The 27,828-nt window shown below is 36.0% G+C and overlaps 2 protein-coding genes across 9 annotated transcripts in view; one reads left to right on the plus strand and one right to left on the minus strand.

The window, feature by feature from the left end:
• The window catches only part of slc4a7 (solute carrier family 4 member 7), a 44,831-nt gene extending 37,123 nt beyond the window's left edge, over window positions 1–7,708 (plus strand). For 3 of the 8 annotated variants that reach the window (XM_084089318.1, XM_084089317.1, XM_084089314.1), the window contains 6 exons: window positions 335–403; window positions 514–687; window positions 1,030–1,161; window positions 1,346–1,437; window positions 4,649–4,756; window positions 5,710–7,708. In XM_084089318.1, the coding sequence (XP_083945444.1) occupies window positions 335–403; window positions 514–687; window positions 1,030–1,161; window positions 1,346–1,437; window positions 4,649–4,756; window positions 5,710–5,791 (657 nt within the window). In that variant the 3' untranslated portion in view covers window positions 5,792–7,708. Of the gene's footprint in view, window positions 1–334; window positions 404–513; window positions 688–1,029; window positions 1,162–1,345; window positions 1,438–1,598; window positions 1,991–4,648; window positions 4,757–5,709 lie in introns of those variants that run through there. The other 5 variants (XM_084089319.1, XM_084089313.1, XM_084089316.1 and 2 more) reach the window with 5 other exon arrangements.
• Window positions 7,709–9,271: 1,563 nt separating this feature from the next.
• Window positions 9,272–20,096, minus strand: dpy19l1l (dpy-19-like 1, like (H. sapiens)). The gene is made up of 22 exons (XM_084089851.1): window positions 19,727–20,096; window positions 19,229–19,253; window positions 19,064–19,151; window positions 17,797–17,934; window positions 17,583–17,703; window positions 17,098–17,191; window positions 16,870–16,927; window positions 16,670–16,761; window positions 16,272–16,371; window positions 15,578–15,655; window positions 15,399–15,485; window positions 14,791–14,850; window positions 14,612–14,692; window positions 14,361–14,462; window positions 14,208–14,279; window positions 13,906–13,976; window positions 12,920–12,944; window positions 12,687–12,806; window positions 12,353–12,527; window positions 12,150–12,249; window positions 11,911–12,036; window positions 9,272–10,455 (listed from the first exon to the last, which is right to left on the minus strand). The coding sequence occupies exons 1-22, from the start codon at window positions 19,932–19,934 to the stop codon at window positions 10,284–10,286; spliced, it is 2,193 nt and encodes a 730-aa protein (XP_083945977.1). The 5' UTR covers window positions 19,935–20,096; the 3' UTR covers window positions 9,272–10,283.
• Between the last annotated feature and the right edge of the window lie 7,732 nt (window positions 20,097–27,828).

Raw genomic sequence — 27,828 nt, forward strand, 5'->3', positions numbered from 1 at the left:
TTTACATTATAAGCTGTCAGAATTTCATCTTACTTTTTGGCCATATAAATATCAGCAACTGCAACAAATTGCTTATTTTTGCACAGTTTGGGCCTCTAAATAAAATTGAGGTGTTATTTTCCACGTTCTCCTAAATCATACTGTATGAGCCTTAAAAACCTGATATATCGAATATGATACTCTATAAAAACATATGGTATTTGCATATTTTAAATATTTATTTGTTTTAATATTTTGTTTAAATTTTCATTTAAACAAAAAATCTGACTATTATTTATGTCAGGCTTTACAGGGTTAATGGTATTTTTTCCCTTTTTTTCTAATTTCTTTATAGTTTATACCAATGCCTGTGTTGTATGGAGTGTTCCTCTACATGGGTGTGTCCTCACTCAAAGGCATACAGGTTAGTGCACTTTTCTATTCACAATACAGGATTGATTCTTTTTCATAAAGGCAGCTCAATCTAAGACTGATGAATTTGTGGTCATGTTGTTTGTATTCATTGCGCTGCAGTTCTTTGACCGTATTAAGCTGTTTGGGATGCCTGCAAAGCACCAGCCTGACCTGATCTACCTGAGATACGTGCCGCTGTGGAAGGTTCACATATTCACAATAGTTCAGCTCACCTGCCTGGTGCTGCTGTGGGTCATCAAAGCGACTGCTGCCGCGGTGGTCTTCCCTATGATGGTAAATATATAATCTCACCCACTCATAGGTACCCTTTACACCTGGCATTAACATGCAATTAGGCTAAAAAAGATCAAATACACAAAAGGCATTTACACTTTAATTCCAATGCATCTCAGATTTGATTGGATCATGCTTTTCCACACAAAATTTAAAAAAGCTCATAAGTAAAAAAATGTCAGAGTGTCAGCCCAAAATTGGATTCGGTCTCTGCATGCTCGTAGATTGCATTTTGAAATGGTGAAAAAATGATTTTTTTTTGTTAATCTTCATTCAGATTGCACTGCTCATCATCCATTGTTGGCATTTTTTTTACTCAGTTCTTGTATTCATCTTCTGTAGGTTCTTGCTCTGGTATTTGTGCGGAAGCTTCTAGATTTCTGCTTTACGAAGAGGGAGCTTAGCTGGTTGGATGACCTAATGCCAGAAAGCAAGAAGAAAAAGGAAGATGACAAAAAGAAAAAAGCAAAAGAGGTATTTGATCAGTACTTTGACTGAAAATTTAAAGATGGCTCTCCTGTACCTCTTCATATGCATTTAACATCAATGTGATGCTTTGTTTTACTTCTGATGATAAGCAGGTTCAGAATATTTCTGAAGCTCCATCTTAATAGATTTTTTTACTAAGCACCTTTCTTGTCTAAATGTGTCTGCCCAGGAAGCACAGCGCATGATGGAGGCAGGAAGAATAGAGATCCCCTTTGATGGTAGTGGTCACCTGGGAATCCCCGTGAAGGCCCTTAAAGTCAGGTTGGTGACGGTTCATAAGTCACATACTTAAAAATTTCACGGGATCTCTTTTATACTGCAGCATTATAAGGCATTTCTTTGTATGGGTTTCTCTTAAGCTGGTTAAATTTAATCTGTGTTGGCCTCATTCAGTAAGTTTTGACCTGTTTCTTTTGAGACAGATCTGACAGTGTAGCCTCCGGCGCCTCATATGAGGAACACACGAGCGGAGTGGTTGGTCTTTTGCTTATACGCAGGCCTGTTTGTGTTCTGGTTCCTGCATACTCCCTCTTTACAGGGGCAAATTCCAATCTGCGTTTTTGCACCCTTGAAAGGCACTTTGGGAAGGGGGCGCCATTGGAAGGGGTGTTACAAACTGAATCCCTTCATGTAGGGCCCTTCCACAAGTCTGTTAGCGAAGGGAACATTCGAAGGTCACCTAAAGGAAGTATGGTCATGTGACCCAGGGTGACGAATCCTCATGATCCTCAAGTGGGAGAGTTTGAGTTAACATGTATAAACAGAGTTATTCAAGCTGTTTTGTGTGATGTATTACACACATTTTTGTCAATTTTAAGTTTAAATAAGTTTCATAGGTAAGAAATGTGTTTAATAGTAGATGCGTTAGGTAAATGTGACTACATGCAGGGCCCGAAGAAGAGAAGTGCCCTGTTCCCTCCAAAGTCCCCACTTCAAAGGCTCTCCCTTCCGGAGTGTGTAGGGCATAGGATGCTTTCTTCCGATTGGAATTTGCCCCAGTTCACAATGTTAATCATCACTTATATTTGATTAACACAGAGTATTTTGCACATCACCGTGTGAGTGCATGGTTACGAGTCTAAATCTTCTTCTGACAGCTTTGCATTGGTTAACAGTGGTGGGAAACTACACACAAACCTCATTCAACTCATCCTTTAACAATGCAGAACAGCTTCAGATGATGATTGTTGCTTATGATTTACCTTGAATGCTCAGTAATCGACATTCCATGTGTAAACCAGTGCTTAATAATATCTAAACAAATTAGGCAGGCCACTGACGGGCTCATTGACAGACCACTGTTTGACTTTGACCAATACACTTGTTAGACTTCACTAACAGGTTTCAAGAGCATTTTACTCCATGTCGGAAGGGTTAACTCTATTTAAATAATTATTAGAGGCATTCAAATTAGAGCAGAGACTTTCATTAAACATTCAAATGACAGTTGAAGTCAAGTTATGTAAATTTACTCTCAAGGCCAAAGTAATCCACATTGTTACACATGGCTCTCTAGATTTCTTGATACTGACTGGCCAATTGTGCAATTATGTGGTAAGATATTTTATGATTAATCATTATTAAAATTATATTCATATGAAATTTGTGTTCAAAGTTAAACCAGAGGTTTCCTCCACGATGATTAAACACAATTTAGACATACTGTACACTACCATTCAAATGTTTGGGTTCAGTAAGATTTTTTTTTTTTTTTTTTTAAAGAAATTAATACTTTTTTTTTGCAAGTATCAAAAGTGACAAATCTGTTGTAACATTATGGCTGCGTCCGAAAACTTAGGCAGCTGACTTGTTGAAACTGATTTCGGACAGACTTCTGAGGCAGCGTAACGGTTTAATAGGATTGTGGGATATCAAAGGCAGTGAAGGATACATCTATGCTGCCTTCAAAAGGTATCTCAGGAGACAGGAAGTGAAGCTAACATTGAATTCTGACGTGCCTTGAAGCCTTCATAGCTTGGAATGCATCCTCCGAAAGCAGCATTTATAAGATTTTGGACGCAGCATATAAATGGCTTTACTATTTCAAATAAATGCTGTTCTTTTGAATTTTCTATTCATCAAAGAATCCTAAAATGTATCATGGTTTCCACAACAATATTAAGCAGCACAACTGTTTCCAACATTAATAATAATAAGAAATGTTTCTTGAGCAGCAAATCAGCATATTAGTATGATTTCTGAGTAATGATGCTAAAAATTCAGCTTTTCCGTCACAGGAATAAATTACATTTAAAAATATATTCAAATAGTAAAACAGTAATTTTGTGAAATATTGCAATTTAAAATAACGGTTTTCTGCGTTTTTGATAAATAAATGTACACTTGGTGAGAATAAGATACTTCTTTCTAATAAAAACTTACTGACAACAAATTTTTAAATGGTAGTGTAGTTTGGTATTATTAAACCACTAGTTGCACTTTAGGTTGCCCTGTGAATGTGATTTTGCTTTCAAAGTCCAAAAAACTTTGAAAGTGTGTTTTTGTTTTGTTTGTTTTTTTAAGTAGTAGTTTGGGAAGGTTGTCCATTTTGTCTCAGATCTGCTTAGTTTCCTTTTCATAGTTACTTTATCTAATCTAGATGCAATAGACGGGCCTTACAGAAGAAAAACAATTCCAAGAGGTTGATGTTTAGTTTTTAGCAAGGGAGCAAATAAATCTTTGTAATTCTGCTGGTAGAGATGACTAAAATGACATATTGCTTATGAACAGGGGTGCACATCATATTTTTTAACACTTAACGTACATTTAAGACTTAATTTAACTCATTTAACTGTGCTTGCAAGGATACTCGACAAAATGGGCATTTTGGCATAATTGTCTGTTTTTGTCTGTTCAAGCGCTGTCTGAAGCGGCTTTCTGTGGGCACGAGTGTGTGTCACACAGACAGGAGATTCACAGACGCGTGTTCCAGTAATTAAATGGTGAATGGTTTTAAAGCATTTGCTTAAATTAGAGCATGATCATATATTGTAATGTTAGCCAAAGGATGATGAAAAAACGGATACTGCGTTAATTGCGTAAAATATTTTTGTTAAACTGAAAAAAATGTATCGTGTGCGTTAGCGCATTAATTTTGACAGCACTAATAATTAATGAACACGCTTGTTATCATCATGATTGTCAGAGATGGAGAAAAGTCCTACTCCATTAAGTAAACCCTAAAAATGTTGGTACTCAAAAGTGCTTCCCTCCACGTTTTCTGCTATGCATCTGCTCACCAGTTATGTGCACCCCTGCTTATGAACATCATTACGACACCATTCAATGCTCACCTCTGAAATGACATGAAGGGTCTGTGCTGGGAGGGTTTGTCTTTTGTACATCTGATGTTTTGTTTCATGCTTTATTAATCAAATGGCCATCAAGCACAGTGCTGGTGAACCGAAAGAGATAAGAGTGTGATGAAGTGTGTCCGACCAGCCGTAAGTGCTCTGATGTGTCTTCTCTGCAGCATTGACCCCTCTGTGGTTAACATATCTGATGAGATGGCCAAAACTGCTGTGTGGAAAGCTGTTGCCATGAGCTCTGACAGTGCCAAAGTATTGAAACATAGTGCCAGGTAGCCTTTCCTAACCTCTGACCTCATCCCTGTTTTAAACACTTCTCACTTCACAATACTCTGCTTCCTCTCATTGCTTCAGTGCACAGCCTGTTTCCTTGTCTAGATGTAAATGCTGTAGACCTGTACATTTTAAACAGTAAAGGCCTGTTCATCAATTTTTCATTTTAATGCATATCATTGCATTTGATTCAGTGCAAATACTTAGGTAATGATGGGTTTATAAATAATGTAAGTATTTTTTGTTAAGGAATAAAAAAATACATTTTGCCTCATTTGTAAAAAGAAAAATGTTTATACAAAAAAATAATATTTATATATATATGTTTATAAAAGTTATTAAGCCTTATTAGTTGTCAAGCCTTATTTTGATATTTTTTCCAATAATTTTTAAATAAACAAAGAAATGTTGTTATATTTGTATTCAATTAGATGTATAATTTATTTCTATATATATATATATATATATATATATATATATATATATATATATATATATATATATATATATACATATACACACACATACAAATGTATAATAATATATTGTTTACTGCAATTCTGAATATATATATATATATATATATATATATATATATATATATACATACATACATACATACATACATACATACATACATACATACATACATACATACATACATACATATATATATTTCACACACACATACAACTTTAGACTTTTATACGTTTCGATTAGACGCATTTGTTTTCATGTGACCAGGCCTTTATCTATTGTTTAAAAAGTATGCGTATGTGAAAAGTTTGTGTGCTGGATATGCTTTTGCACATTTCTGATGTATGACATAATTTTTGTGCTTCATCTAATGTGAGACTGTATGTTGCTAGTATGGTGGTGTGATAACATTTAGGAAAATTGTGCTGGGCGACTTTTATTGCAAATGTTCCTTCATCTTTTCTCTCTGTTACAGTGAAGAGAAGACGGCTTGCATTAAGATCAATGTGGAAGACGAGCAGGGGGATAAATGTGTGGATGAAGAGACGTCAATATGAGAGAGCTCACTGCGGACACCCTGCAGGGCCCTTCCCAGAGTCCTCTAGTTTGGAACAGTGTTGCTCTGTTCTGTGAGCCCTACCAACCTGTCTAAGCCAAGCCAAAGTTAGACGTGCCCGATAGAAGGGCTGAGAAATGAGTTCCAGGTATATTTATCTAAGTTTCTATTTTTAACCACACCAACAAACCCTTTTTTATTTTGTACAATTTGTTTTTAATATGAATAAAGCACCAATTTTTCAGACAGGTTATGTTATGAAGAACCCAGGCCTCTTTGGTTTCATATTTGATTTTGATTTTATTATTTAATTTTTCTCAAGATAGATATAAAGACAAAGTCTTTTAGAATTAGTTTTACACTCAAAAATCCTGTTTTTCATGGTACCGCGGTTTTCAAGTCATCGCTTTAAGATGATTTTCTTTTCAGCACATTAAAATGCTGTTTGTTGCAGAGTGCTGCTATTTAAAAGAAACAAACGCACATATGAGAAAATGTCTCATTGAGACCAAAGGTAGTGACATTCAGCTGCATGACTGACCTTCCAAACTGTTTTTGGAAGAAAAAAAAAAAAACGTGAAAAGCGAACACTTTAAAATGTCACACGAAGGACATAATAAACCTGAATGCAAAGTAAATTATTATTATTGTACTTTAATTGTAAAAATGTCATTCCCACTGACGGTCTGACAGAATGCTTGATGATTTATGTACACATACTATATTAAAACGGAACAGTTGATAGCACAGAATAAGAATAAACTAAACGAACGATTATATTCATTCTTGCGGTCACTCTGAAAATGAATAGCAGGTCAGGACGATTAAAACTAGATTGTGTTATAGAGCCAAGCAATATCAGTTTTGCCCCCATTTTTTTTCATGTTTACATTGTTTCTTTTTTAGTGTTATGAAATAGAATTTTGTATTGTTAGTACTTTTGATTTGTACAATGTGTTAATCAACTAATTTATTAACGGTCATTTAATGGTCAAGTATGCGTAGGCGATGGGGCAGAAGGACTGCTGCAGTGTTGTTGGCCTGTCATTTCTTTCCTCTTCTGTTAGTGCTGTTAATGTGCACTTTAGGTAGGCTTGCCATCACCACAACAACTTACTTAATCTAGAGCAGTCTCAGGAAACTTCTTTTTTGCACTCTTTCCCCACACTACTTCAAATCCTCAGTGTTTCAAGATCGCATGTCCTCCTTAAGCTTTTTATTTGATGAGAAATGTCTTTTAATTTGAACACTGGACAAAAAAAGTGCAGCCTCTGCCCCCCCCCCCCCCCCCCCCCCCCCCCAACTCATTTTTAAAAGCTACAGATGTTGAAGACCCTTTTTTGCAATATTTATGATACTCCAACAGAGCAATTGCCATTTATTTTATGTTGTTTTTATGTATTCTTTCAAGTTGCCAAGTGTAGTTGATTTGAAATGAGTAGTTTACTTGCAGTACTGAACTAGCTTACTGTCCACATGCTTACACAGCACTTCATAAATCCCACAATGAAAATGAAATACCTCTGACTACTACATGTGAAGGCTCTCTATGATTGTTTTTAAATCAGTAGGTTGTACACTTTTATTCTTGCAGTAATAAGTTACTTGCTAAATTTGATCAGTTAATGTGGGAGTAATATTGAATATCTGGAAGATTATGTTGTCATACACCATTAGTATCTTACTGTATAAGCCTCACAGTAGGACTCTGAACAAGTATTGCTGCCGTGGTGTTCTGAGCTTCTGTCTGCACAATGTATAATGTACTATTTCAGTTCAGACTGATATTTCCCTTGTGAACTGGCCAAATCAAGATTTAAATAGGAGATACATTGCATTTGTACAATATACAAACAACGGGAGAGAGTTGTCTTTTGTAATGAAGTTGTTTATTAAAGCAATAACTGTTTCTGTTGTCTTTAATCTACTGTGTGTTCATTATTTTTTCTATATTTCCCTGAATAGTCTTAATGATACTCTTACACGATGTAACTTACTAAAAAAAAAGTTATTCAAATGGGAGTGAAAAAAACTCTTTAATCTTTCAAACTATCTGTTTTATAATTTCATAAAACTATAATGATTTATAAGCTATTTCAGAGCTATCCCCACTGCACAATGTGACGTCGGAGTGACATCTTTTCTATGTAATTTTTGGACGTCCAATTTCGGCACACTGAAGGGGTTGTTTTGTAACGCCAGGCATCGTCTTTTTCCGACGTCTACTGCACGTCTAATGTTGATGTCCATGGGACCTCCGTGTAAGGGTTATTTATAGTCCAAATGTGGTCGTTTGAGGACGTCTTTTCAACATCAAATTTAGACTAATTTTAGACGTTTTTATACAACTTCTATGACTGTAGTCCCATGTTTCAAAAGGTTGGAGAACATGTTTTCTCTACCATGTATTTACATTAAGGCATTTGGCAGACGCTTTTATCCAAAGTGACTTGCATTGCATTACACATTTACATTCCTATCAGTTCTTGCTTTCCCTGGGAATCGAACCCCCATGATCTTGGCGTTGCAAGCGCCAATGCTCTACTGTTTGAGCTACAGCATTACACCTTTGTATGCGTCTCCAGTTATCACCTGCTGCTGAGACAATCAAATGGAGTTTTTGAAAAATGATCTTAAATAATTATAAATAATCTGTATTCATATGTATTAATCATGTTAACAACGTTGATATTTGTAAATACATTTTTTTTACATATTAATCGTAAAATTCCTGCACCTGTCATAGACGTCCAAATGACGCCCAAAAAAATTACCCAGTTCAAATGTCAAATGTTTAACGTCAATATTATGACATCCAAGTTGGGTCATGGTTGGATGTCAAAATAGCGGACCTAGTTTGGACGTCGAATAAATGTCCAGAATTGGTCATGGACTGACGGACCCAATATAGACATGATTAGCACGTCTATCTGATGTCCAATGTTTAGTGGGTCAGGACGGATTTCGCAGGAAATTGCATTAATACCTGTTTCGTCGGTTCGTCACATCATATCCATACACGGAGAAAAGAAGTTCCGGCTGTGGGTAGCATGAAGCCAAAAGTTTGCCACAGCGAACGAGAAAAAATTACCAAAACCCTCATGAATCTCCGGTTAATTATATATATATACAAACACACACACACACACATATATATATATATATATATATATATGCCTCAAACCATTTTCATGTGTGCAGATTGGAGCAGAGCCGAAGCAAAACCCAAACAGTGATCTTCCACAAGAAATACGTAGTTTTATTTTCAGTTAAGTAGTGTAGCTTTAAAGACCCCTTTTCATATAAGTTTAATAAAATGTAAGACTTTGCCAAATATATGTCTGCTCTTGATAGCAATTTACAAACAAAAAGAACTGTGGACTGCTTCACCAGCTGAATTAACTGGCCACATTGTCCAATCCAGTTGATTAAAACAAATACTTAATGCCTTAATATTTACACAAACAACAAAGACCCAATGAATGATTAAAATAACAAAACATTTAATTAGTGAAATACAAAATGTCTAGTACCTCACATTAGATTTAAAAAAAACACAAGAACATGAATTCTTTGACAGTTCACATGCACATCAAATGAAATGTAAAGGACACTTGAATTACAACAGAAAATATGCTATAAATTGATACCTTTAATAACTCCATGGCAGTGATTACAGTCCCTCAGCTTGATTTTAAAGGACTATTATTATTCTGTGACATCAAAAAAGACAATCGAGACAAAAACTGTTGCCATTTCCTGACAATTGCATTTCACTGGCAGATGGGAAATGAGAATTCTGAACACTGGTAAACCTCAGTACAGAGAGAGAAAATGAGACTCACATGATCCAAATGAAAATTCAGCTGAGCTTGACAACATTTTTAAACCATGAGATAAAAATACTATTTCAGAAGATAACTTCTCTAATAACACTGACCAAAGAGTAACAAGCATTTTATCTACAACAGATGACAAATAAAACTGAGTTGGTAGACTTAAAAAAAATAAAACTATAGATTATCATAATCCTCCCTTAAACTATATATATTTTTTTGTAAAATATATATATATAAATGTAAAATTTTCAAACTTTCCACAAAAAGGGTTTTACGAAACTTCACAGGTTAAAAATCCTAAAAGGAGTAAAATAAAAAGTGAAATGATTTAGGTCAAGTGAAACAATATTCTGGACCATATGCAACCAGCAGCACCATGGATGGCAAAAATCACAGACATCCAGACAAAATAAATACATTTCAACAAGCATGAGCACAGATGGTTATGGGCAGATTTAATACTGATGGACTCTCGGCGGTGAATCACCTGATTCACCAGTTTAAACATTTCACACAGTTGATCAAAACAAAACGGACACCAAAGTGGCAGAAGCAGGTCTCAAAAACAGATCTGACTTTTACAAAAATAATCATTGCTGTGTATATACACACGTATCAAAGACACAAAACAGTACCGTTGAGGGAAATCTGCTGTTATCTCATATCTCTCACTGTTTTGGGAACTCGAAGGACTTTGTAAATGTTGTTGTGAAAGACGGTGGAGAAGTGAGGACGAGAATCCCTCGACATTAGAGTGCAAAGTGGCACTTTTCCTGCATTTTGGCTGTCCTCCACATCCCAGATCTCAGGCATGCTGCAGCCGGGCCTGGAGATGAAGAAAAAACACGTGTGAGATACAAGAAATTATGGAAGCTTGATTATGCCATGAAAAAAAAAAAGGTAAAGATAATTCTCCTCACAAATGCGAGTTTATATATCAAAATTTTGACAGAGAAACAAGTTGCGACTTCCGACTTCGTTTTTCAGAGTTGCGACTTCCGACTTCGTTTTTTCAGAGTTGCGACTTCGTTTTTTTCGGAGTTGCGACTTCCGACTTTTTCGGAGTTGCGACTTCCGACTTCGTTTTTTCGGAGTTGCGACTTCCGACTTCGTTTTTTCGGAGTTGCGACTTCCGACTTCGTTTTTTCAGACTTCATCACAATTATTTATTTATTTTTATTCCCTGTCGGAAATATACGGAGCCCCACACATGACATGCGGACAAAAATGTATAATTACTTTCCACAACTTAATTGGTTCTCTTGTTTTAGTAAATTGTAGCCACTTTGCATTAATTTGTTCCCTTGTTTTGATTAAACTAAAACAAGGGAACAAATTACACTGGTACATAGTACCATTTGTCCTAAACATGACACAAGCTTATATTAAGGGATTCAAAATAACTGGTACAAGTTTAAAGCAGCTTGCCCTGTCAGAAGCTCTGACTACTGTTGCTGACTGACAGATAAATACTTGCGCTGTTTAATGCGTTTGAGATGTGGTGCTTTCCTCAGTGCTTAACTTACATTTCACAGGTATATTCTCCATCTGTAAATGTTAGAAAGTCAAACAAATATGTCCATTTCACTGTCAGGAGAGGACGAGCCTTCTGCAAGTGACTCTCTGCTAAAATTCAAGCTTCCGTGAATGAGCGCCAAACAGACGGAGCACAATAGAATAGTAGTGCAATAATTCTGACTAAAATACACATATTGCTAAAATATTTGTTGTTGGAAACAATAAATGTGCCATGTGTGGAATTTTAAACCTTCAAGTATATTTTTATGAAAATGACCATTATAATGGGGTAATCAAATGCAGGCTAATATAATTAGTTTGTGCTTTTGTTTTTATTTTCATTTTTAGTTTAACCTTTAGTCAATTTAAAAACAAAAGCATTATTTTTGTTTTTAGATTGTAATGTTACAATGTTAGAATGTAATGTGATTTTAACCACCTTTTTGCACATAATATATTGCATAGCCTACATTGCATTCACTATATTTGTTTCCATATCCTTCAATATCAACATTGTTTGTAGGATATCATTGAGTAGGATGTGAAATAATTTTTTTAATAAATACAGATTTTCTTTATCCAAATAGAAAAATGTAGAAAGTACCGAGATATATATCGTATATACAGAGATATGATTTTTTTGGCCATATCGCCCAGCCCTACGATATACATATACATCTTTTTTCCCACATGTGTGGGGCTCCGTAGAAACAAGCTTCCATAAGAAATGATCAAACTCAGTGGTAGTAATTGAAAGTATTACTTGGAGCGTCTGGTGCACCATGAGTCCTCTAAGATGAAATAGTCCACCTGCAGCTTTAATAAGTTTCGCTTTACTTCCTCAGCTGGCTTTCGGCTGTACATGGAGTACACCATCTTTGTTCTTTCTCTGAATAATGACAAGATGAAATCAAACACTTTACACAGAACAATCTCATAAGAATATAATAATTGGACAAGTACTTAAATAGAGAGACAAAATGTATGTTAAATCATGTCTACCTCAATCCTGCATCTTCATAGTGTGGGTGATTCACTATGGCTCTGCCTGTGGACAGTTTCACACTTGCCATGGTGGGCATAGCACCAGCAAACACAGCATCTACAGGAACATTGCATGGATGCAGGAGTCAGAAATTGTTCATTAAATGAGTGGTTTCATTTTGCACAGTTAAAAGTGAATCCAAAAGACAGGAGTTTCTCACTAGGGCTTGTGTTGTCCTTGATCCACTCCAGGAGCTCTTCTTGAGGGAAGTTACTGAATTCTCCTATGATGCCCCATTGATTCTGCAGGTTGGCGAATCCTTGAACTGCCATGATGGACAATATTCCCACGACTGTCATCTGAAGTTTAAACTTCTCTCCTACCCAGCCAAACAGCTGCAGATGAAGAGCCAAAGAAACCAAAACATTAGTGAGTCCAACAGCATCTTAGATTTTAAGGCTTTTGCTCAAATCAGCTTTGTTGCATTCTGAATATTTTGGAGTGCGTTGGTGAAGAAAAGAACGTTTCTAATAGAGCGTGAATGGTTGGGTCACCTGTCTGGAGCAGATTAAACAGGACATGATGCACATGTGAGGAGTGAGGAAGAGCTTCAGTCTCATGATGAGCACAGCCAGCACTGCAAACGCCACCAGCTGCAGACTGTGGTACACCAGCTAGAAAAACAATGGACACAACCATGACAAGAGAAATACAGATTCTGGATATCAACTAGTACTCCATGAGTCACTATATTTTTTGTATATCATTTTGGTAAAAGCTCTCTTACCACTCCTTTCGCCAACACCTGGGCCCTGCAAGAGAGAGAAAAAAAAATATTGAAGGGCAAAGTCCAATGTAAAACAAAAACGTTTGAAATAAATTAATTTTATTTTTATTTTTTTAAGGTGAGGTGACAGTAAAGACATTTATAATGCTACAAAAGATTTCTATTTCAAATAAATGCTGTTCTTTATAACTTGCTATTCATCAAATAATCCTAATAAACTGTATCAAAATTTCCACAAAAATATGAAGCAGCACAACTGTTTTTAACATTATTAATAAAAATAAATATTTGTTGAACATCAAATCAGTCTATTATGTAATGATGCAGAACATTCAGCTTTGCCATAACAGAAATAAATTATATCTTAAAACAGAAAACAGTTGCTGTAAACTGCAGTATTTCACAATATTACTGTTTTGTTTTTATCAGATTAATGCAGCATTGGTGAGCAGCATAAATAACTTTTTTTCAAAACATTTGCATGTTTAAATTATTACTATTCAGGATCTCTGTGTGGAGCTCACTGGCTGTTGTCAGACTCCGTGTGCATACAAAGATCTCACTGGATTACAATAATTAATTGCAAAAGGAATGTTTGGAAATGTAAACTGATATTTCCTATTGACACACTACAGCAAAAGATATAAATAACTGGCGTAAAACCATTTTTTTGGTGAAGATACTAACGTGTCTTAACAATATATATATATATATATATATATATATATATATATATATATATATATATATAATGTATGTATGTATGTATGTATATGTATATATGTATATGTATATATGAATATATGTATATATATATATATATATATATATATATATATATATATATATATAATTTCTTTCCCCCTTTTCTATCACATTTCCCCCCATTTTTTCTGTTCACCATTTATGTCCAAAACAATCATGCCAATAAAGTACTGTAGAATGCATAGAATACTAGAATAGAATACAAAACATAGAATACTTACTGCTCTGTTTCATCATCCTCTGACTTTTCTGCCTTCTCATTTTTGAGGAAAATGAGAACATCCTGCACAGTCTGTCCTCAGGAAGCAAAAAGAGGAAGCATATGAAGGGAGTATTAGTACATAAATAACTATGTACGTTCCCCTCTATAAAAGGCTAAACTCTAAACTAACTGATAAACTCAAGATAACTGACGGAAAACCATAAACTTAGAAGAATATTGGGGCAAACAGATAAAAGCAGGGCACACATAACAAAACTTAGGAGAGGGAAACCACCCATTATCTAAGAGAAAACAACTCACCCTTCCAGCAATAAAACCCACTATCAGCATGTTAACTGGAAGCAGCATGGTTTTGATGTAACGGATGACAGTCTGAAAACACAGGAAATGAGCTTGTGAAAAAAAGCTTTAAGGGACTGCAAGAAAATAGATTGTCCTGATCACGTCGCCCACCTCTACTTCAATGAAGTCAAACTCAGCTGCACACGTGTACATCATCGTGTCAAAGTCTTTGTAGCTTGTGAACTTGGATTTGATAAGACTGCTGATGTGGGCCTATTAAAAAAAAAAAGAAAAAGAAGAATTTTTTTAAAAAGTCAAAAGCCCTGAGAACTGTTTAAAGAACCCCTCAGGCTAAAGCTAACTGATGTTCACAGCAAGAGAAAACAGCATATGGTTCACAGCACTGCTCTCATTTGACTCACATCATCTGATGCCCCAAAGATCACAGAGAGCATGAATTTCAGGATGACAGTGGAGACCACCCATGCAAGACACTGCATGACCTAACAAAAACAACACAATTGTTTTTGGTTAGTCAATTTTTTTCGTTAGTCAGGCACATTTTTATTGATGCATCAGCATACACTGGATGTGCTCTTACCCATGTGAAGATTCCAGGTTTGAACGTACCAATCAAACGGTCCCTCAGTGCAATAACCCCCTGAAACGAAAGAAGACCAACCAGTAAAGCTGATGTTTCTTTCATAAACTGTAAAAAAAATATGGACGTAGTGTCCGTGACGTCACCCGTAGGTTTCTAAAGAGCATTTTTGAAGTCTAAAGTGGGCCAAAATGAGCTACATAGACCACTTTTTGCACCAGGCTGTTTTACAATCTCTTTATGAACTTTTTGAAGTGGTAGTTGTGTAGCTGTCAATGGAGGGACAGAAATCGCTCAGATTTCATATAAAAGATCTTTATTTGTGTTCCGAAGATGAGCGAAAGTCTTGTGGGTTTGGAACGACATGAGGGTGAGTAAATGACAGAATTTTCATTTTCATTTTTGGGTGAAACTAACCCTTTAATCATGGGTATTTATTGAGTCAGGCTATGGCACTATTTGCCTAGCATGTTCTCTGGAGGACAACATACATATCAGCAATCATTTCACAATCATATCAGCTGCTGGTGTCCTTAGAAACCATCTATCCAGAGCAAGTAGCAAATGGATGTGAATACAGTAATGAGACCTCACACTGTCCAATTTACCCAGATAGAAACCAGTGAAGAGGCGTAGAAGGACGTCAGCAGCATCGAGTTCCCGAACATTAGCAGAAAACAGATGGCCAAGGAGATCTGTAAGGAGCAGTCAGTTCATCAGTGAATCAGAAAGACAACATGAGCAATATTGTGGCTCCATCAATTAAGTCTAGATTACTTTACATTACCATGTGTGTCACTAAGATGGACTGCATTTTCGTCGGACTCAGATATCCCAGGATATATGAAGCAAAAAGGGATGCAACCTGTGAAACACACAAACATTCTTGTCATAGCATCCTTTGCTATCTTGCTGCAAAACAATTTTCTCATAAAGGTTTAAATTTAAAACGCGATATTCCTGAGGCATGCAATCATGTTAGACTTACCTACAGTCAGTTTTCTTCAGACAAAAATATGATTACAAATTAGTCTGACTCTGGAAGTGAACTGTATACATTTCTTTTTAGGACATACACTCCTGTTCAAAAAGTTGGGATGAGGAAGGTATTTCTTTTGAAAGAAAGAAATGAATACTTTTATTCAGCAAGAATGCATTAAATTGATCAAATGTAAAAACATTTATAATGTTACTAAAAAGCTTGCTAAAAAAATGTTTGATCAGCCTAAAAACATAAAAAAGCATACCAACCCCAAACCTTTGAAAGGTAGTGTATGTCTATTATTTCAGGGACACTTTTATCCAGTGTAAAAGTCAAATGTAATTGTGTTCAATTTCAGCGGGACATTCAAGGATGAAAGGTTGCAGAAACTAAATGTTACATTTGGCTGCTTGCCTGTACTCCCTTCAAATATCAACATTCAGACACTAAGCATTTAGTTTGGCATGCTTACGATCTAGTCATTTCTTCAATCACTTACCTGGGTAAGTAAGACAAATTGAGCAAACTGCCACGGCAGCATGAAGAAAACATTGGAGATTCCCAGAGCCATCATGGTATGCTTGCTTGGGTTCCTTGTCCTTCCAAAAATCGAAAAATTTCCAATAAGAATAGATCTTAATTGTTTAGAATAATTCAAATCTGTCCTTATAATGATGAATAAAGTACACATCAACACAAACGCAGCATTAAATTACATGGGATTTAAGTAAAAGTAGATGGGTTAGAGGAAAAACACACAAAGATTGCTTAAATGTCTTAGGTGACTATACAAAATCTACAAGATCTTAAGCCATCTCAAAGTACAAATATAAAGAGTGAACGTGAGCATGAAAGATTTAATATGAAGTAGGAATACATAGGAATAAAGCAAGTTACCGGAGGATGCATGTGAGCAGAAGCATCTGCAGAACCAGGAAGGGGTAAGAGAAGCTCTCTCTCAGAGGTGGCGTCCACATGACCCGAGTACTCTGGGATTCAAGGGTTCAACACAGAGATGAAAGCTCTAAATACTGTACTAGGAGACTGTAGTGAAATAAAACACTATCCACACATGCTTAAGAAAACATCAGCTTTACCTCTCCATGGTTAAAGAAGAAACACAGAACTGTAACAGTGCCACCCAGTCGACTGCCACTATAACAGCCAAAATAGAAAGTGCATGTTTTTAGTTTTTGAAACAACACAGTTAGGATCAACCATATGGAATCAAAACGGAACTTCTTAAAGATCCACTTTCTTCTGAATCGATTGAAGGACTCTCCTCTGACTGAGGTGTTTAATCTGGGTCATCTAGGCTCTATTACCTTAGATATGTTCCATAAATAAAGAACAGACTCATCATCGCCCCATTTAACAGGAACACAAAGGTGACATAGAAGTATGCAGGGTCTCCCAGACCTGTGGAAAAGCCACTCAAGTAAGTAAAATATCTGCAAAATGAAGAACACAGTCAGTCACACATTCAATGAAATGGCACCTTCTGCCTTCACTTTTTCTTGCACATCCAAAAACACTTTAAAAATAAACCTCTTTGTGATGAGTGTGAAAAATTAGGAAGTGAAAAATTAGCAAGTGCAAAAATAGGCTTAAGACATTTCTAAAGCGTGCATTTTAATTGTAACTACAAACAAGGAAACTTTCCAAGGACAGTAAGACAAATTAGAAGGTGGTTGTAATAATAAATAAAGTTATCCCCATTTCATAGTGTTATTTACAATGTACTCTACTTCAAAAGCTCAAATATTTAACAACAAGTAGATGTTTAGGTCAAACAAGGCTTCTCAAATACCTTCACAACTCTCCACTGGGTCCAGACCCTCCCCTCTGTTGATGGTCCAACACATCTTGGTAGGGAACCCAAAGAAATCCATTGTGCTGGTGTATGCTCTGTACCAGCTGGCTAAGAGCACCTGCAGTACAAGAGAAAGTTCATTTCAAAGCTCAAGCAAAAACTGTGGCATGAAGACATTTCACTGACATTCAGAAGATGGCAATCATCTTACCTCAGGGTACAAGTTGAACCTCTTTAGAGTGTTTATCACCAGAGGGTATTCAGTGAGCCGGTCATTCATGATCATGTAAAGACCATCCATGAAGGAAGTAGCCTCAATGATGGTCTTGAAATATGAGTAATACAGTCCCTATAAAGGTGAAAAGTGTAACGTATACACACACACTGAGGTTGAACAATGAAACTGAAACACTGGCCAGTATAGCGTTGGGGGTTTCATGCCTATATATGCGAAGCCTGGTGGCCAACCTTTGCTGATATTACACATTGGTCCATGTCTCTGTGGCTCAACTGTGACCGGGACAGCAAGTCTTTGTGGTGTATCGAGAGCTATGGTTTCCAGGGTAATGTCAGCATACCTCCATGAAGGACGAACTACATCCAACAGGAGTAACTACTGTTGACGCAAGAGGAAGCTGTCTGAAAGGGATGTCCAGGTACTAACCCAGATTGTATCCAAATAACATAAAACCACAGCTGCCCAGCTCACTGCAGAATTAAACGCACAAATCGACTCTCCTGTTTCTACGAAAACGGTTTGTCTGGAGCTCCAACAGAGTCAATATTCATGGTCGGGCTGCTATAACCAAACCTTTGATCACTCGTGCCAATGCCAAATGTCGGATTCAGTGGTGTCAACAGTGCAATTCTTGGGCTATGGACAATGTGAAACATGTATTGTTCTCTGATGAGTCCACCTTCACTGTCTTTCCCACATAAATGGGAGTAATGGTGTGGAGAAGCCCTAAATAGGCTTAACACCCGGACTGTTACTGCCAAGATTGAAGCACAGCAGTGGATCAGTGTGTGATGCTTTGGGCTGCAATATCATGGCATTCTCTACTGAGCTTAACGGGCGCGTCACTGCCAAGGACTACTGAACCATTCTAAAGGACCGTGTGCACCTAACAGTTCAAATATTGTACCCTGAAGGGGGTGCCGGGCATCAGCATGATAATGCACCAATACACAAAGCAAGACTTGTGAAAGAATGGTTTGATGAACATGATAGTGAAGTTTTAATGTCACAGTCACCAGATACTTTGGGGCATTTTGGAGGAGGAATGGCTCAAAATCCCTCTGGCCACTGTACAGGATTTGTATCTGTAATTTCCAAGATGAACTGATGCTGTAACCCAAGCCCATACTAATAAATTATTATGGTCTGCCAGGTGTTTCAGATTCATTGTCAAACCAGTGTATATAAAACATATATACATGAACACACACATATGTGAATTCAAGAAAGAAGTAATAACCATCTCCGTTCGAAAAGCCATCTCCTTTTCCAAGGACGACATGTGTGAAAAGTGTCTGTCATTTTCAAATAGACGTGAGAGATGATACCTGAGAGATATAGAGGACAATTTATTTAGTCTTCAGAGGACATTTATCATCAGTTTTAAAAGTCTAAAGCTACTTACCAGTGTAAAAATCCCGCAATAACAGCTGTGGAGAGAAATATATGAGGTTAGGCGACTTTGCCCAGGTCAGACAGACCGCTACGTGGCCACATTCATTGGAGGACTCTTATCTGACCAACCAAACTCTAGTCTCTAGTAGATGACGTGTAGAAATTGCCTAGTTTAATACAGATTCATTATTTGAATCAATTAACATTTTGTGTTAAAACTCTGGGTGGTTGTCATGAACAAATCTTAGGAATTGTCAGTAACGTTACATGTGTGGTCATCATTGGCTAATAACTGAAGTGAAATTAAATTTGATTGGATGCCAAGTACAGTTAACATGTGAGCATTCACAAATAACCCAGGTTTTAAACTGGTAATTTAGTGTAGTTTAAGAATAAAAGCTCTATACAACTTTGTTGTTTACCAGCCGAGCTGCTTGATCCTGAGAACATGCTAGATGCTAATCTGAATAACCGTTAGCTACCTAGCGGCTAAGAAACAAAGCCTTACCGAGAACCAGCACAGTTATTCCTCTAGCAAAAGCAGATGGGCTCAACCCCAATTTGTTTCTAATGAACCCAGCAAAAAGTCCGTTTTTAGTCTGGTAAGCCGAGCCTTTCCCATCTTTCCCACGCCTGCTTTTCCCCGAGGCGGACTGACTCCTGTCCTTCTCGCTGCTCTGGTCCTTGACATTTGGTTTTCTCGTTTTAGCTACCATATTTTCATATTTATGTCCGTAATAGAGGAACAACAGGAGCGTAGATACGCGATACAATCAGTCGTTTCACTCTTCCAAACGCCTCGCATTTGTGTCTCTGCACAGTTTGAGAGCTCTGGGACTTCAGTGATCTGTTGAATGAAGCGGGCATCGCCCCCGTCTGGACGCAGCGCTCATCTGTCAGCGTCACTTACCATGGCAACGCGATTAATGACCTGTGGGCTCTGGGTAGCCATGATGATGGTAAAGAATCTCGGCAACCAGCGTCAAACCAGTCGGTAACCATCACGAAGACGCATTTAAATAAATTGCATATATACTGGTAGCAGATAACATAGCCTTTAAATTACATGTAGCCTAGGGGCGCGGTTTTCATTCTTGTGCGACTGCGAGTCCTCATCAATCATAAAATTTAAAAGGCAGACATATTTTTTTTTTTCGTGTATTAAGACCCCATTTGTAAGCTACTGTGTATAAATATGTGTAAAATAGTATTTGGAAAATATTTAGTTTCTATTACATTGCATTATTAACCGTTTTACTCATACTGTGCCGTTATATGTATTATTAATGTATTTAATTGATTGATCTATTTATAGCCTACGTCATTTCATTCATTCATTCATTCATTCATTCATTCATCCATTTATTAATTTAATTTAATTCGTGTGAAAACCCCTGGATCAGGGAATCATAAGGAATCTAACGTTCATTCATTACAGTTCATTGACACTTCCACTAATAAATCTTTTAGTATTTTTGAAAAATATATATTTCGGAAATATTCTTGTTAAATTAATTGACTTCAGCAGTCCGTTGCCAAATTATAGGCCTAATATCATTTGAGGAGACAGAAGATGGACTGAATAAATAATCAGAATAAAATTAAAAACTGATTAGATAGATTATAAATTTGATTAGATAAAAAAGATAGATAGATAGATAGATAGATAGATAGATAGATAGATAGATAGATAGATAGATAGATAGATAGATAGATAGATAGATTACTAAAAAGAACCGGCTCATAAGAGTCATTTGCTCATGTGCTCTGATGAAATCAACCGCTTGATGTCGCTGTGATGCAGCAAATCGATACAGAGGCACCAAAAAGTATGGGACAATTAAAACCCCATACATTTCAAATGTATGAATGCTGTTGCATTGCATAACCACACAATGATTTAGAAGAAAATAGCACAAATAATTTCACAAAAAAAGTTGGGATTTGAATAATCAAACAACAGATATATGTAGGCCTAAAGGCTGTAGGCTTAAGCCTTGCATGTGAAACAGGGCAGTAGAGTCTTCAGACATTCATTTATAGTTTGGCTCCAGTTATTGCATTTGTAAAAATGGCTTAGAATAGTAGGTATGTAGGCTATGTTTAGTTCTAAATGTGTAGAATCATTTGTTTACATTGGTTTAATATTGTATTTATGCTAGCAATAAAAGTCATACATTTTTAAGTGTGGCTTATGTGTCCAAAAACTTTTTGTGAAACATTTATGTGAGTTCACAGTATAACCTTTTGATGGTACTGAGTAAAAGTTCTTGAAGTGGGCAAGGAGCTGATGGAACTAAAGCAACAGGAAACTGTTTAGTTTGGAATATGCTGAGAATTATGGCTGGACTCCTTTTTGATGGTGACATCACAAACGTTTCTCTTCCTTTTGACCTTAGGATCAGAAAAAGCTTACTTTCACTGGAAAACATGCATGAGAACCTAATCTTACTTTCACTGGAAAACATGCATGAGAACCTAATGGATACAGTGACTTATACAGTTTGTCTGGTTCCCATAGAAAGAAATAACGCTGTTTTAATTCCTTGTAATAAATTATTATAACATATTATTCATGATTTAGGGAAATAATAACGCTGTTTTAATTCCTTGTAATAAATTATTATAACATATTATTCATGATTTAGGGGATTTACTTTTAAATTTTAACATATTTAGACACAAGTTTAGCATGTGCTGTATGATGATGCGTCAGTCAATGTGTTATTATAGGAAATAAATAGAAACATTCGCTAGTTTAGTTGTTATAAAACAAAATGTAAAATTATTCAAAGAGGTACATTTTTACAGAATGTATAAATTACTTTTGATATAATTTGTATTGTTATTTATATATTTTTAAAGTGTCATTAATATACAATACTAAATCAAGTATTCGATTTAAAATTGAATTTTGACAATTTAGTTGAATAATTGAATAACCAATGATAGACAAAGCAGAATCGCAGAAAAAGAGATTCATCTGAAAGTTAAAAATCATTATGTGACATATTTAATTTCCAATATTTTAATTGAAGAAATGTCATAATAGCATCACTATGAATGCAAATTTAATTTCACTTAAATAACCTATATATTTTAATGAAAGTGAAGATGTCTAAAATGTACATAAAATTCATGGAAATACTGAATAACAACCCCATTAATCAAACCCCATTCATTTTAATAACATATACATATGATAACACAAGTAACACGTTCATCAAAAGTGCTGAGAGATTTTGTGTCATCCATGGCCAGGAGAAAAAATTAAGGTGGGGAGATTTACCCTACAACGTGTGTATGTATATTATTAATAACAAAAGATTATTTTTGCAATTATTAATGAATCATTAATGAATTATAAATTAATTTCCCGTTGACAGTCAACGCAAATAGCAATTTTGAAATATTTAGCTTATATTCTTCATTACAAATTCTTGGCTTGAGTTGTTTACCTGGTTTAGCTTTTTATCTCACATAACGCTAGATGATGATGATGATAATTTTGAGCCATAATCCCATAATATATGCATGAGCTGGTACAGACAAGTCCTGCAACATCCATTATCTAGAAACGGTGTCCGTACAACGCCGGTCTCAGGTGCCAAGCGATTGTTTTCTGCCGTTGTACTGATCTCACCATGGCCTTTCATTGCCTCTGAGTGAATCACTGGTGCTAGACATAACCTAAATACAATAACGAGACACGGTGCCCATCTTGAAAGTTATGGTTAGGGGTGCCACTGAAAATGTCTGTGGTGTTAGCACAGCTTGTGGCCACACTGAAGGAATTTGTTTTTTCAGCAAACATAGCTGAGATCTGGCCCGTTCGGAGGGTGAGAGCGTAGGTTCTGCTGTTAGCTGATGACACCTCCTGTCCAGGCGCTCGGCTTGCCAGGACACTTGGCCCATCATGAAAGCCAACAAGCAGATGCAGCTGCGTCATCATTTAAGGCATGGTGGGTGGGAGGATGTTTATTCACATTTTTTTTGGTCCTGTTTGAGTTATGCACTTAGACTGAAAAGTAATGCATACCTAAGTGCATTTAAAAAAAAAAAATATAACACTATATAATTTCCTTTTAATTCTAAATAAAATATACATTTTATATAAACTAACATTCTGCATTTGTTGCCCTAAAGAGGTGATGACACCACATTTGAGTTCAATCTGATGGTAAAATGTAGTATTATCAGAAGGACGTTCAGAAAGCCACCCACTGAACACATGCAAGAGCGGCCTGGCTGGCTGAAGTGTGAATCAGGGATCATTGTTTATGTAAAGGGTTTTCTGTGCCCTTAAGGTTCCCCAAAACTCAAATATCTCACAGATGGGCTAAAGGCGTGCCAGTATAATCATGGGACAGTGAAAATTGGCATTGAGCTCTTTTTCTCTCTCCCTCAATCTCTCTCGCTGCACTAAGTTTGTAAGTATATATGCGAGTGTCAAAACAGTTTAATGCATGAGTTCAATCAAATTCGAGTAATAAAAACTAGGAAATAACATAACAGCATAAGATACTTCTTTCAAAAACATTTTCTAAACTTTTGACTGCTACTATATACATATTTAATAAAAAATATATTTAATCACCCCCCCCCCCCCCCCAAAAAAAAATATATGTATAATATTCTCTCTCTCTCTCTCTCTGTCTGTCTCTCTCTCGCTCTCTCTATATATATATAATTCAAAAGTGACAAGTATATCTTGAACTTACTTTGTATCAAGGAATCCTAAAAAAAAAAAAAAATGGATCATGATTTCCACAAAAAAAGCAAATAAATGCAGCCTTGGTGCACATAAGAGACTTCTTCTTCCTTCAAAAAAAAAAAAAAAAACTTTTACAAACTTTTTTGTTTATTTAGATTTAGATTTTTTTTATGTTTGCACACTTTGGGGGACTATTCAGAGTAGTATTTGTGAAATGATTTTGCAGTTGGCTATTCTCTCTAACATCTCAGTGGTTTGAGCGCAGTGTGTGGTGCAGTGAGGTAATTGCGTTGCAGCTACTGACTTGCCCGTCTGTGTGACATGTTTATTACTGGCAAGAAACACATGCTGTCAATGATCACTTATTCTTAGGGCTTCAGTTATCTCAACATTACGCCCCATTAGTATTCTCTGGAAACCAATTCAATTAGAGCCCTCCTGGGTCCCACAGATGCCATTTATCTCAGAGAACAGAGCATCAATCACTGTGAGAGTTTATCAGCTGTCTGAGCAAAGCACAAGAAAAGTGTGTCTGTCTAATTCCCTTTGCGACATGCTTTGTGTATTATTATTCAATTGATTATTAAACTATGATCTTCAAAATGCATTCTTTTGTGAATAAATCTTGATAGAATTATCATTTTTATGTGAACTATTCCTTTAAGGTTTCTATGTGCTCTTGTCTCTCCAGGCACACCTGCTCACACTGACTGCAGACCTTGCTTTAATCCCAATACAGCGCTTTCAGGATTACAGATGCTCCGTCCTCTCAGTGTGTTCCAGTCACCTGATGCCTCTCCAAGGTGATCACACACACACATGTTGATATCAGTCTCTGCTCCCTGTCTTAGGTACACACACACAGTCTCTTTGAGAGGATTTGGACATTTTTAACTTGTTCTTATAGGTGTGGTGTGTGTATTCTTTGTTTAAATGCTAAAATATTCATATCATTTCTTAGTAAAAAGAGATCATACATAAATAATATATATATATATATAATAAATAAAACATTCATAGGTTGATTTATACAGAACATAAAAAGAGGATATTATGAGAAATGTTTACGTTTTCTTGTCTATACAATAAAGGTCAATTCAATTTAATTTAGTTTTTTATTTAATAAAATTATCCATAAAGGCAATATATAAAACACTAAAACACTAACTAATATATAATTACTATAACATTTATTTTGACAAATGTGACCCTGGACCACAAAACCAGTCACATGGGTCAATTTTTTTAAATTGAGATTTATACATCACCTGCAAGCTGAATAAATAAGCTTTAACTGATGTATGGTTTGTTAGGAGAGGACAATATTTGGTCGAGATACAATTATTTGAACATCTGGAATCTGAGGGTGCAAAAAAATCGAAACATTGCGAAAATCGCCTTTAAAGTTGTCCATTTATGTTCGCGATTGTGCTGCATTCACTCACAAAAATAAATGTTTTATATATTTACGCTAGGCAATGTACAAAATATCTTCATGGAACATGATCTTTACTTAATATCCTCATGATTTTTGGCATAAAAGAAAAATGGATAATTTTGACCCATTCAATGTATTGTTGGCTATTGCCACAAATATACCCGTGCGACTTATGACTGGTTTTGTGATCCAGGGTCACAAATAATCTATAACTGTTTCAGATAGTCTATCATTTTTAATAATCTAAAAACATGTAGGGTCCAGTGTTGTTTTGACTTTCGTCTTATGAATAAAATCATTTGAGACATTCTAAATGTTTTCTTTTGTGTTTCACAGAAGAACATACTTCAGGTTTGCAATGACATAATGGGGAATAGATGATGCCCGAATTTAAAACATTTTGGGTGAATATCCCATTATCTTACATTAACTAATCTTTACCCAAATGGCTACAATCTGTGGCGCATACATGCATCAAAACTTCTGCTAAGTTAATGTATTGTGGCGATAAAAACAGGCCCCTTTCAGTCGAGCATTTAATCAGAGTTGTATCAAAAGCACTTTGCGGGAAAGATGTGGTTGGGGGTTTGCGAGAGGACATGATTGGCTTAGTCCAGTGCAGAAAGATTGTTTCCTTTGGCCCCGTTCAGTGATTTCCTGCCCTGTGATCATCTCTTCCATATGATTAGACCGATGTGCAGAACATGCCGTCATGTGATGGACTTATGCCACAGGCCGTCAGTGGGTGTGAGCATAAAGAGAAATGAACTGCAACAGGCTTTGCAAAGAGACAGGGTAATTACTGGGAGAGAGCAGTAAAAACCCAACATAATTTACCAGAAGATATTAACATTGGGCCTGATGCCGCAAAAGCAAAGATATTTCTGTCAGCAGCCTACGACAATATTATTTGTTGAAATAGCACAGAACCTCCTCCCCTACACGCACAGAAACACATATGGCACCACAGCTGAGACACACTGGGTCCATAATGCAATTACTCCGACAAGATGTCTTTTCATTCAAACCCAACACAATACACAGAAGCTTTGCTACAAAGTTGCAGCTGCTCCTCTTTAGGTAATACAAGCGCAGAGAACAAACTGTTAAGTAGTCGGGTGGTGCGGACACCGCGAGCAAACAGGTTGAGGGAGGATTTCGGATTGAAATCAATCATTGGTCTGACACCGCCAGTGGCCTCCTTGCATTTTTTTTGCCTGCTGCGCATAGCAGCTAATTATGCGAAATATTTTTCCACTAAGCCTCTTACTCAAAGATATACCTGATCGTCTATAGATAGAAATGTGGAAAGCCAATTACTTTAATTAAAGTGGAGGGCCTGGGATGATCTAGAACCCCTTGGTGTGTGACGGCTTCAGAATGCTTTACACACTAGAAGAGACTCCCTGTCACTTGTCAACACCCAAATGTTTTAATCTTTCCTTCCTCGGTGCGTATTAAAAGATTATGAGCTTTCTGCATGGCCGGCCGGCACACAGTCCCCTGTTTTGCAGCTTTCTAAAGGTCCGGCACATGTGGAGGCCCAGGCGGGGCGGGGGGCAAGGGTCTTCAGTTCGACTTCAGATGGCCAGATGAGGAGAGAACTTGGAGAATCACACAGAAATTGTTATACTCACAAAAAAATCGAAATTATATTTTGAAGGCTGTATAGAGGCTGTTATAGGCCATTATGATCATTTGTATTGTGCCGTTATTATTTATAGCAAATAAACCAATTTCACCCCAATTTTTTTGTTTGTCCTATTATTTTTTATAATGATTCTCATTACCATAATATAGTAATGTATTTGAGGGGTTATTGAACTATTATATTATTGTTTTAAACAAATCAGCATAAAGGCAATGTATCAAACACTAAAACAATGTGTAACATAATCCACATACGTGTAATAACATATAAACAAATAAAATATATATTTTATCTTGCAGAAAAAGCACATAGTTGTCATGAAAATAATGTCACAAGGCTAAAAAAAGTTAAATTATCTGAAAATATAATTTTCTTTAAAAACACAACAAATAATAATAATGAAATTTTATTAGACCCCCCCCCCATTCTCTTTTTTTTTTGTTAGTCCTATTATTTTTAATGATTCAACAGTGCCACAATACAAGTCATTTCTATTATAATTTTTATATTATTATTAAAAGGCAATATATCAAACACTAACATAACGTATAAATACGTCCCAATTTTATAAAAAAATTATACTATTTATTTTAACAATAATCTATAACTGTTTTAGATAATCAATAATTTTTAATTTCTCTATAATTTTTTAATAATGTATATTATTTTGATTGTTGTAATCTTTTAAATCTTAAATAAAGTTTGAGAATCCAAGTCATAAAAGCAAGAAAAATCAAGTTACATTGGTAACACTTTACCATAAGGTCTCATTCGTTAATGTTAGTTAATGTAACATGAACTAACAAT

This window comes from Abramis brama (genome assembly GCF_963993115.1).
Source record: "Abramis brama genome assembly, chromosome: 17".
NCBI lineage: Eukaryota > Metazoa > Chordata > Actinopteri > Cypriniformes > Leuciscidae > Abramis > Abramis brama.